This window comes from Trifolium pratense, linkage group LG1, assembly GCF_020283565.1.
Source record: "Trifolium pratense cultivar HEN17-A07 linkage group LG1, ARS_RC_1.1, whole genome shotgun sequence".
Lineage (NCBI taxonomy): Eukaryota > Viridiplantae > Streptophyta > Magnoliopsida > Fabales > Fabaceae > Trifolium > Trifolium pratense.
The window spans coordinates 36,191,346-36,203,662 of NC_060059.1; the positions used below are offsets into that span (position 1 = coordinate 36,191,346).

At 33.5% G+C, this 12,317-nt stretch overlaps 1 protein-coding gene across 1 annotated transcript; it reads left to right on the forward strand.

Annotated features, from left to right (window-relative positions):
* The first annotated feature begins 1,551 nt into the window (after positions 1-1,551).
* On the forward strand, positions 1,552-12,301 carry LOC123902871 (sulfite exporter TauE/SafE family protein 3-like). Its single transcript, XM_045952683.1, has 13 exons — positions 1,552-1,973; positions 2,101-2,260; positions 8,212-8,412; positions 8,517-8,581; positions 8,995-9,022; positions 9,297-9,379; positions 9,602-9,676; positions 9,759-9,854; positions 10,597-10,647; positions 10,758-10,979; positions 11,246-11,339; positions 11,438-11,578; positions 11,889-12,301. Exons 1-13 carry the CDS (start codon positions 1,791-1,793, stop codon positions 11,963-11,965), a joined length of 1,476 nt encoding a protein of 491 aa, XP_045808639.1. The 5' UTR covers positions 1,552-1,790; the 3' UTR covers positions 11,966-12,301.
* Positions 12,302-12,317: the final 16 nt, after the last annotated feature.

Consider the following 12,317-nt stretch of genomic DNA (forward strand, 5'->3'; position numbering starts at 1 on the left):
ACCCACGGATTATCCGTTTAATGGAAACCCACACGGATATGGAGCGGATACGAATATCATATTTATCTCATGGAACACACACGGATATCATATTATCCGCACATGGATATTTATTTGCATCCCTATGCATATGTTCCGGCATACTCATCCCGCAAAGCTTAAATTATTAAATGGAGATTGCATATTTACATTTGCCACCAATTAATAGTGAAGGATGACTTCTTTTTTTTATTCTTTTTTAAGTTGTGTATTGATCATAATTTTGAATAGAATAAGTGGGAAAAAAAAAATTGTTCAGGAAGTATAGTTCAGTTGCAAGCAATATGTAGGAATTACGGTTCAAATCTTGATACACCCGCTTAAAATATGATTTTTTAGTCACTAGACTATCTGACAAAAAATAATAAATGAAAATTTGTTCACAAATTCTAGCCCAACTAACAAAAATATCAAGAAAGTTTCTCTTCCGACCCCATTCTTTTATACCCCCAAACAGACGTTTTTGCCCTTGCAAGATATTTCGGGTTTTACGAACCGATTTTTCTTCATCGTTTAAAAATTTCAGTTAATAGAAATCGAAATTTTGTGCCGTTAAAAAAAAAAAACCGAAATTTTGTGTTCCAAATTTTGTGTTCCAAACTTCGATTGAGAGTGTAATAAATACAGCTTGTGAGGTAGTTGAAATGGGTTCCGTTATAGATACGATTCCATCAAGAAGAAGAAGAAGAAGAAGAAGAAGAAGAAGAAGAAGAAGAAGAAGAAGAAGAAGAAGAAGAAGAAGAAGAAGAAGAAGAAGAAGAAGAAGAAGAAGAAGAAGAAGAAGAAGAAGAAGAAGAAGAAGAAGAAAGGGTCGATGGTTGGAGTTGCGCCTCCGCCAACGAAAAAGAATGCAAAATTTGCACTTTATTCGGCGTAAATTTCCGAAAATTTAAAGTCTATGGAATGGTTTGCTGAATTTTTTCACTAAAACCAATAAGAAACAAAAAAATAATGAATCTAATTAACGATTAAATTTGATGCAAAGATTAAAATGGCCTGGTGGTTGAGTTTGTAAATGATTTCAACATGTAATAGTTCCAATTATTAAGTTTTCCATAAAATGGCAATGTAGGATTTGTTGAAGCAATAACCTTGCACAGACAAGCAACGTGGTCTGCGATTAATCTATGGATACACATATCTTTTTTATGAACAATCTATTGATATACATATAATATTTTATGATCATTGACAATATATAATTATTATTATAGAGCCTCAAAATTTTAAATTGAGGCCTCCAAAATTTTGAGGCCCGATGCCGTTCGTCGCACACTCCGCACTTGTGTGGAGGCCGGGCCTCGGTTCATTGAGGGACAAAAAATCTTGTTTTTGTCTTGTCTATTGCCACCTAATTTGTCCAGTCTCATAACCAGTTTCAAATCAAACAGGATGCAACAAAAATTGTCCAATCCCCTATTTTTTAGCACATCAAACAGACTCTATATCATATACTCGTGTAGACCGATCTAACATATATTCGCATTTCTAACTACAACTCTATTTCACCATCACTCCCCTTTTCATTTTTGAAAAATTAAATTAAATTTTGAATCTTTCGATCATGTGTTCACGACTATTATATATATGAGAATGAATGAAGTGGGGTAAGGAAAACCTACTAGCTATCAATGTATGGACCCTTTCATATATATGAAAGATATTTTCTTCCATTTCTGCTCTCACATAGTTTCAACAAAAAGTTTACATCTATCTTTCCAGGCTGGTTAGCATTTCATCATTGAAGAGTCATGATGAGAAATGTGGTTTTGTTTTCATTCATTCTTTTGTTTGTTCTTCTCATTATTTTTTGTGCTAATAGAACATTCAAAAATGAAGAATCATCATCATCATCATGGTTAATGAATGAAGCACAATCTTTTTATCATCATGTCAAAGCTAATAGTCATTCAGGTTATGAACATATTTGGCCAGTAAGTTTTTTGCATCCATAACTTTGTTATTTGTATTAAATATTAATTCTTCTAAGTTTGTATTTCATATATAAATGTGTGATTATGTATGAACATAGAATTTTATTGTTCAATTATTAATTAATAGGATATGGAATTTGGATGGAAAATTATTGTTGGTACCTTGATTGGAATATTTGGAGCTTCATTTGGAAGTGTTGGTGGAGTTGGTGGTGGTGGCATCTTTGTTCCAATGTTAATCTTGATTATTGGATTTGATGCAAAATCAGCTGCTGCTATTTCAAAATGTAAGAACCTATCACTAGATCTCTATAAAGCATTTACCTCTTTAGAAAGTTCTATTTTCTGAATGGATCTTGAAATTGGTTTTGTGAAATGGGAATAAATAAATCATCCGTTTAGTACATAAAGTATGTTTTTAAAAAAAAAAGTTTAACTTTCTCCAATTTAATTCATAAAGTATATAAATATAAAGAGTAGTTTCTAAAGTATATAAAGTCAATTTAATCTCTGTCGTTAATATATTAGAAACTATATTGATAAATTTTTATATACTGTTATGATTTAAGAATAGAGAGGGAATTGAAAGAAAAGATTCTTCATTATTGAATAGAATGAATTGTTCTTACACTAACATCACTTATATACAATCATAGAGGATCTACCATAAGCTAAGCTACACTATCTACATGATAACTTGTGCTACAAGTTAGTTACAAATTGTTAGCTATACAATGTATAATGCAACTTAGGCTTGATCATGAGCATCACTTAACATCCTCCCACAAGCTGATGCTTGGTATATGTCAAGCAATCCAAGCTTGGACAAGAGATTGTTAAACTTTGGTGCAGGCAATGCTTTTGTCAGAAAATCTGCTAGCTGATCATGTGTTGAAATAGGAAGCAATCTCATCAAGCCTTCTTGTACCTTCTCTCTAACAAGATGACAGTCAATCTCTATATGTTTAGTCCTTTCATGAAAGACAGGATTGGAAGCTATGTGTAAGGCACTCTGGTTGTCACAGAACAACACTGGCTGTTTGGAACTTTCAATGTGTAAATCTTTCAGCAAGTATAGCAGCCATGTTAATTCACAAGTTGCTGAAGATAGTGCTCTATATTCTGCTTCAGAGGATGATTTGGATATAGTTGACTGCTTCTTAGCTTTCCATGAAACTAGTGATGAACCTAAGAAGAAGCAATATCCAGTTGTTGATTTCCTTGTATCTAAACACCCTGCCCAGTCAGCATCTGAGTATCCAAGGAGATGCATATCTGTGTTTCTGTGGAACATGAGGCCTCTACCAGGATTGTGCTTGAGATATCTAATGACTCTACAAGCTGCTTTGTAGTGTGTCACAGTAGGGTTATGCAAGAACTGACTTAACTGTTGTGTTGCATATGTTATATCAGGCCTAGTGTTGGTGAGATATAACAATTTCCCTACAAGTCTCCTGTACAAGCTTATATCTTCAAATGGCTTCCCATTGTCTTGATGTAGCTTGATAGAGGGATCCAGAGGTGTAGATGCAGGTTTGGAGCCAAGCAAACCTGAGTCATTGAGCAGATCAAGACAGTATTTCCTCTGAGAAATGCTGATGCCTTCTTTAGAATGAGCAACTTCTAATCCAAGAAAGTACTTCACAACTCCCAAATCCTTGATTTTGAAGTTGTGATCCAGAATAGTTTTGATTCTATCTATCTCTTGCATATTAGTGCCAGCCAATATCACATCATCAACATATATAAGTAATGCAGTGAAGTTGTTTTGTTGACTGAGTGTGAATAATGAATAATCAGAGGTGGATTGTGTATATCCCTCCCTGACTAACAAAGATGTAAGCTTTTCATACCACTTTCTGCTGGCTTGTTTCAAGCCATACAAACTCTTGAGCAGCTTACATACTTGGTTAGGCTTAGTGCACTGAACACCATCTGGTATTTGCATATAAACATTCTCCTGTAAATCTCCATGCAAGAAGGCATTATTGACATCCAACTGATGTAAGAACCACCCTTTAATAGATGCAATGGCAAGAAGCATTCTAACTGTAGTGAGTTTAGCAACAGGTGAGAAAGTGTCAAAGAAATCAAGACCTTCTACCTGGTTATAGCCTTTAGCTACAAGTCTGGCCTTGTATCTCTCTATGGTGCCATCAGACTTGTGCTTAATTTTGTAAACCCACTTGTTACCAATTGGCTTAACATTAGGTGGTAAATCTACAATCTTCCAAGTGCCAGTACGAGCCAATGCCTCAAGCTCAGAATTCATAGCTTGTATCCAATGTTCTGATTTACAAGCTTCAGTATAGGTTTTAGGTTATGTGTGTTGTGTGAGAGACATTGTGTAGACACTATGTGAAGAAGACAAATGATCTAAAGAATGAAATGAGGAGATAGGATAGAGAATACCTGGAGATGATGGCTGTGTGGATGAATCTGAAGAACTGCATACATAATCAGACAGATAGGAAGGTTTATGCTTTATCCTGTCAGGCCTAACCAATGGTGAAGTAGCAGTTGGTGTAGAGTTAGGTAAATTATGTTGTTGGTCAGGTGTGTTAGGAGGTGAGTCATTTGGTGGTGTAATGGCAGAAGTGTCAAAGTATTGAGTTGAATTATCTGGTGAGGGAGTGATGGAATCACTGTCAAGGATTGAATGGTAATGCCAATGGTTTTTGGAATTGTTGGTGGTATAAGGTAAAATATGATCAAAATGTTTGACATTTCTTGAAATGAAAATGTCTCTGGATTCAAGATCAAAAAGGATGGTGCCTTTGACACCTTGCTTGTAGCCTAAGAAAATGCATTTTCTACCCCTTGGTGATAGTTTTGTTCTATTAGCAGTTAAAGTAGATGCATATGCAAGAGAACCAAATACTTTCAAATCATTTAAATCAGGTAAAGATTGATGCAACATTTCATATGGTGATTTATTTTCAAGTACAAGTGTGGGAATTCTATTAATGATGTATGCAGCATGTAATACAGCATAAGACCAGAAATTTTTAGGCAAATTTGACTGATATAAAAGAGCTCTACCAATGTTCAAAAGATGTTGATGTTTCCTCTCCACTCTACCATTTTGTTGTGGAGATTCTACACAACTTGTTTGATGTAAAATGCCATTAGAAGAGTAGTAATCATGCATTAGAAACTCAGGTCCATTATCAGACCTAACAATTTTGACTTGGTGATTATATTGAGTTTTTATCATTTTGAGTAAAGTTACTATATGAGTTCTAGTTTCAGCTTTAGATTTCATTAAGATAATCCATGTAAATCTGCTATAATCATCTACAGCAGTTAGAAAATATGAATAACCATGAACAGATTTTATTGATATAGGGCCCCAAATGTCAAAATGAATTACATCATAAGCAGCAACTGCTTTATTAAAACTATTACCATAAGGCAATTTCTTAAACCTAGCAAGGTGACAAATGTCACATATTCCTTTATGATCTGCTATTACATAAGGGAACTTATTTTTCATACTAACAAGTCTATGATGGGAGGGGTGCCCTAATCTAAAATGCCATATAGCTGTTTTGGGAATGGTGGCATGGTTAGAACCATCAATGGAAGCAACATGAGCCAATCTATCTGTGAGTTTAAGGTGATACAGGCCTTCATGCTCATCACCAGAACCAATCATCTTCAAGCACTTCTTGTCCTGAATGACACATTGTGAACCAGTGAAATTAACAATGTAATTAGATGAACTACAAAGTTTGGACACAGCAATTAAATTGATTGAAAAAGCAGGCACATATAGAACATCATGAATGACTAATTTTGAAGAAAAATTAACAATACCAGAATATTTGGCAATTGCAAAATTTCCATTAGGCAATTTAATGTGAATAGGATTGATTTCAATATATGATTGAAACCAAGATAATGAGTTGCATATGTGGTGACTAGCACCTGAATCAATGATCCAAGTGCCAAGAACACATGCATTATGAGAAGAAAGATGAATACCTTTGTGAATCACTGATGAATGATCAGTGATGATGGAAGAACCAACCTGATTGGAGCTTGCAGAACCAACATTGGATGCAAGATTAGAATTCTGAAGGAGAGTCATGAGCTTATCATACTGATCTTGAGAGAGTGATGGAGGAGTAGGAGCAACATTAGAATCAACACTACCTCCCTCAGCTGCAACATTATGAGCAGATGAAAACTTCTTCATGTGTGGTGGTACACCATTCTTTTTGAAGCAATTTTCAACCACATGATTGTCCTTTCCACAGTAAGAACAACTACGAGTAGAAGATTTGGAACTAGAAGAAGGTTTTGCAGATCTTGCAGCATTAACCAAAATCTTAGAATCATCAATTTCAGCAAAGTTACCTTGGCGTTCATGCTGGATAACTAAGGAGAAAACTCGGTTAATTGGAGGAAGAGGCTCCATGATCAAGATCTGTGACCTAACAGTAGAGAAATTCTCATTCAAACCAGTTAGGAAACGAACGGTTTGAAGCAAGATGTGATTTCTACGCGCAGACCTCATAGCTTCGCAAACACAGCGCTGACGGCAAGTGCAAGAAGGAATTGGAAGATACAATTCTAATTCCTCCCAAAGAGTCTTGAGTTCAGAGTAGAAATCAGTTACAGAACGATTATCTTGTTTCAAAGCATAGATTTCTTGTTGAAGTTCAGAGATACGAACCAAATCACCTTGCGAGAAACGTTCACGAAGATCATTCCATATATCAATGGCGTTCTCCATGAATACGACAGATTGAGCAATCGAAGGAGAAATGGAGTTCAAAATCCAAGATGAGATCAGCTGATTGCAACGATGCCAAGCACGATAGGCAGGATCAAAGTCATCGTCCGGCATTGGAAGAGCACCGGTGATGAAATCAAGCTTCATCTTCGCACCGAGCGCACGTTTCATAGAACGTGACCAAGAATGGTAGTTAGCACCGGTGAGAAGAGGAGTAACGATAACAGAGGAAGGTCCATCGCCGGGATGGACATAGTAAGGAGAAGAATTGTCAAGAACTGGATCAGGTTGAGCTCGAACCATGATGAAAAACGGTTACGGCGGCGGAAGAAAACGGTTACGGTGGTGGAAAAACGGTTAGGATCTTGAAGGCGGATGATACCATGTTATGATTTAAGAATAGAGAGGGAATTGAAAGAAAAGATTCTTCATTATTGAATAGAATGAATTGTTCTTACACTAACATCACTTATATACAATCATAGAGGATCTACCATAAGCTAAGCTACACTATCTACATGATAACTTGTGCTACAAGTTAGTTACAAATTGTTAGCTATACAATGTATAATGCAACTTAGGCTTGATCATGAGCATCACTTAACATATACTTTAACAACTAGGATTGTATCTAAAACATCAGAAATTCTTTGATAGGCACAATCACAAATAATACTATTTAGGCACACACACATCAAAGATTTTTTTTTAAAATATAAATGATTTAGTCACATCAACTATTATTAATTAATTTATTTATATTTAACTTTTTCAAAAATATGTATGTGTGCCCAAGGATATTTGGTTTAGGCTTGTGCCTATGTAAGTGTTACTCCTAAAACATATCTAAAACAGAGTAAAGACGACGATAGTCCTAAATCTTCCAAAATTAAGGTTCCACAATAATTTTTTTAAAGATATATTGATATTGTCAAACAAAAAAAAAAGTGTGTATCATGATACACTTTTTTTTTTGTTCACTTACTCCCTCTCCGATTGTGATATTTTAATTGCTCTTAAAGTAAATACTTCCTCTGGTCCTTATTAAGAGAATTTTTATTTTCTAAGTTTATTGTAAAACTAATATATCTAGACTATAATATGGTCTAAATAAATTAATTTTACAATGAACCTAAAAAGTTAAACTTCTCTTATAATAAGGAATAGAAGGAGTAATTTTCATAATGATAGGCGTTTTCGATGAATGGTTTTTTTTTTCAACTTTGCCCTCAAGTACCGTTTTAAAGACCTGCATGCATTTTGTTGGGAAAGTACACTGTGGACCTGTGTGAGTGTGAGTTTCTTCTGATCCACACAAGGTTCTATGAAGTAACTTTTTAACTTTTCAATGTGTTTGTAATTTAGTAAATTTGGCATGTTTGTTGACTTCTTTATTTCTTTTATTAATTTGTGTGTAAAAACTTTAAACTATAATTATTTTGGGACAGGGTGTACATGATTTTTTTGAGATTTTGACAATTTATGTGTATTTTTTAGGTATGATTACTGGTGCTGCAATATCAACTGTATTCTTCAATTTGAAACTAAGGCATCCAACACTTGATATACCAATGATTGACTATGATTTAGTGCTTCTTAATCAACCTGTAATCATTCTTGGTATTAGCATAGGGGTTCTTTTAAGTGTAGTTTTTGCTGATTGGATGATCACTGTTCTACTAATTATTATCTTCATAGGTAATTTACTGGATTATTTAAATTTCAGGTTCACTTAAAAATTCCAGGTTCATTTATTTACCGGACTATAACATACTGATTTGTTATGTTATTGATATTTGCAGGGACATCAGTGAAGGCTTGCTTAAAGGGTCTTGAGACATGGAATAATGAAACCATAGTGTTAGAGGTAAATAAATACTATAAATTTCAATAGTTTATGTAATATTTTTTATAAGTATACTTGAATTTAATTTGTATACACAGTTAGTATAAAATTATCTATATTTTAGGAGGTTTTAAAAAATTTGAAAATAAGAAAATGTTATTGTTATTAATCAAAATAATACTAATGACATTGACTACCCTTAATTGGGAACGAGGGGATTTAAACTTTATCCATCGAAGTTAGTATAATGTTAGACTTTTACCATTGAACTAGTAGACATATGTTTTAAAAACTAACACAATAAAGTGGAAAAATTAAGTGATTCGATTATATATGCATGTGTGCAAAAGTTTTATTGTAGGCATAAAATTTATTTGCTAATTACATTTCTAATCCTTGATTTTTCTTTATCAATATATCATTTGGAATAACAGGAGGCTGTCAAGCATTTGGAGTCTACTGGTGAGTGTATTATATTTTTATTGGTTTTCAATGAAACCACTCAACATGCATGGTCAGCTGGTCACAAAGAAACAAAATCAATGACAATAGATATCTACCGGTTACTTTTTTAGATTCATCGAAAAACCAATATATCTATTTATTTATAGGCCAGATACATTGATTTTTCAATGAATCTAAAAAATAACTTTTGCTTATAAATAAGGCTGAAGGGAGTATAATTTATTTATTTTCTTTGACAAAGATATCTATAAAAATTGTGTTTTTCTTTCAGCCAGTAGCAGTGAAGAAGTTGAATACAATTACAAACGGCTTCCTAGTTGTCCGGATGATGAGACTCGAAAGGAAATTACGCAAGTAGGCATATTTTAATATTGTTTTATCTTAATGTAATCCCATTAACCACTAATTAGATATAATACTAAATGCAACTATTTTCCAAAACAATTAATAATAAAAGTACTACTTATACGTAACTATGCATGTAGATAAAATATGGCTAAGTTTTATTAGTGTCATTAGTCCAATCCTTACAATTTACAACCAAATGAAATCTTTCTTTCCCTCTTTTATTGGAAGATGGGTGAATTTTATGAGCTTTTTGAAATGGATGCACATGTAGGAGCAAAAGAGCTTGACTTGGAGTATACTAAGGTTAGTATGATTTGTGAGTTTCCATTGCGATTAAAATTTTGCTCAGACTTTCTAATATTCCTGGCTCCGTCACTACATGTAGGTAAACCAGGGGACAATTCTCAGCAATATTCGTTGGAAGGAATTTGGATTTCTTTGTTTTGTTTGGTTTGCAGTCCTTCTCTTACAGATTGCCAAGGTAAATTTTGGATCAAGATTTTTTCTTTGGTCGGAATACCTTAAATTCACACAGGCGGTACATCGATGACAGTTGGATTAAGACTGAGTGTGTTAGATCTGCTAAAAAATAGAGAATTGGATTGAACAACTTTTTGTTATACCCTATTTGATTTAAAAACTGATTATAGGACTGGACAAAGTAGATAATATGGAATAGGACAAAAACAAGTTTTTTGTCCCTCATTGAACCACATGACAATATTTTGTCTATAGTACAACTATAAAAAATACAACAATATCCATTTTATTTTCGAATGTAAAAAATATTATCCCTCCGATAGAGTTTTGTCTTCTCTTATACTATCTTGTTTATTCATGTATTGTTTTGTCCATTATTTAGTATTTACTTTTTTACAAATCAAATACACCCTAAACGGCTATATTTTAAGTTTGGTATTTTAGATTTTTAAAAAATAAAACAAAATCAGCATATTTTGTGAATAATCCGATTTGAATCCAACGGTCACACCAATGCATTGATCGGATGAACGCAGTGATATCCAAACTACGGGTGAAATGGTTAGCTCAACTGGTTGAGTTAGTTGAGTTAAGGGTTAAGGAGTTGAAGGTTTGGGATTCGAATCCTAACAAGGAGAAAAACTATGGCCAATGCAACCTTTTCATGCATTCTCTCCTTTCTTTTCCTGGTACATTCATATGAAATAATTATTACTTAAAAAGATTCATTCATTTCTCAACAGAATTATACAACTACATGTTCAATCACATACTGGATACTTACTTTGTTACAGGTAATTTTATACACTTTCTCTTTGTGTCAAACAATTTGACTTAATTTGATCCATACTATGGAAAACTAACAATTACTTACACTCTTAGGAATTAAATTTGTGTTTTATAGATACCAGTGACCGTAGGGGTTTCAATGTACCAAGCAATAGGCCTATATCAAGGGAAGAAGATTACAGTTTCAAAACAAGATCATGGCACACATTGGCCATTGCACCTTCTAATTCTATCACTTTCCTGTTCCTTGCTAGCTGGAATTTTGGGTGGACTTCTTGGTGTTGGTGGTGGATTTGTCATGGGTCCTTTGTTTATCGAACTCGGAATTGCTCCTCAGGTATCTTCTAGTAGTATTAATATTTCTGATTGAAGGTGTATTCGGTGTCCGAACAAAAATATGTATATATATATATATATATATATATATATATATTTATATATATATATATATATATATATATATATATATTTATTTATTAAATATGAAAATTTTGGGACGAACCGTAGCCCTCCCAGTCGGCCCTAAGGGCGCTCCTTCCTATATTGTATATCATTGCATAAATTGATCAAAATATAGTTATTTAATGTTTCATAACCTTGCAGGTAGCAAGTGCCACAGCCACATTAGGAATGACATTTACAGCATCAATATCAGTTGCACAATATTTCCTCTTGAATCGTTTTCCGGTTCCTTATGGTAAAATTATAATTTATGTTTTACATTTTTACAAACATAGTCATAAAAGTCAAGTGTATACTTTTCAACTAATACATATCTTTCATCTCAAATTGCAGCTCTCTACCTTACTATTGTGGCTACAATTGCTGCATACATAGGACAGAAAATCATTGATAAGCTTGTCAATATCTTTCAAAGAGCTTCCTTGATTATCTTTGTCTTATCCTTCACAGTTCTTGTAAGTGCCATTGCACTAGGTGAGTACTAATGCTTATATTATAACAATTATTTGTGGACATAAGTAGTTGATGTGTACGCAATTGCGAAAGAGGCCTCCACAAATTTTTTAAAAAATTTCGTAGAAGTTTACGTGCATTTAATTGATGTGACTAAAATTGCAGTTGCGATGTGATTGCAAAGACCTCCAAAATTTTTATAGCAAACCGTTGCGGACTGCGATTTAAAGTTTTTAACTATGGCTGATTAGTTCTAGCTTTGTTTACAACATATCTTTCACTTGTATGATTTATTTTCACTAAAGTTTCATTTGTATATGATTGTGTATAGGTGGAGTAGGAATATCACATATGATTGAGAAGATTCAGAGGCATGAATACATGGGATTTGAGGACCTTTGCTACTAAGTTATGGCGTTATTGTTTGCCTTGGCCACACCCGGAGAGCACTGTTTATATTTGTTCTGTCATACTCATTGCAAAGCTTAAATTATTAAATGGAGATTACATATTTACATTTGTCAGTCGTTAAGTCTTAGCTCAACTGATAAATAATGCCAAAATTACTAGATCGGACGTCATGATGAGAGTTTGAACCTCGATTCATCTACTTAGTGAAGGGACGAGTTATCTTTATCGTGTTTTTAAGTAGTGTATTGATCAAAATTTCACTATTTAAGGTGAATAGAATAAGTGAAGAATTGTTGTAAAAAAAAAAGAATAACTGAAGAATTTGTTAGTTGAGATTTGATTGGGGTTT

What these genes read in the sequence shown, in the direction of transcription:
- LOC123902871 (XM_045952683.1), top strand. Translation starts at nt 1,791, where the DNA reads ATGATGAGAAATGTGGTTTTGTTTTCATTCATTCTTTTGTTTGTTCTT. An exon ending in ATGAAACCATAGTGTTAGAG is followed by an intron (nt 8,582 to 8,994) that starts GTAAATAAATAC and finishes TTGGAATAACAG; the next exon opens with GAGGCTGTCAAGCATTTGGA. An exon ending in TGTAAGTGCCATTGCACTAG is followed by an intron (nt 11,579 to 11,888) that starts GTGAGTACTAAT and finishes GATTGTGTATAG; the next exon opens with GTGGAGTAGGAATATCACAT.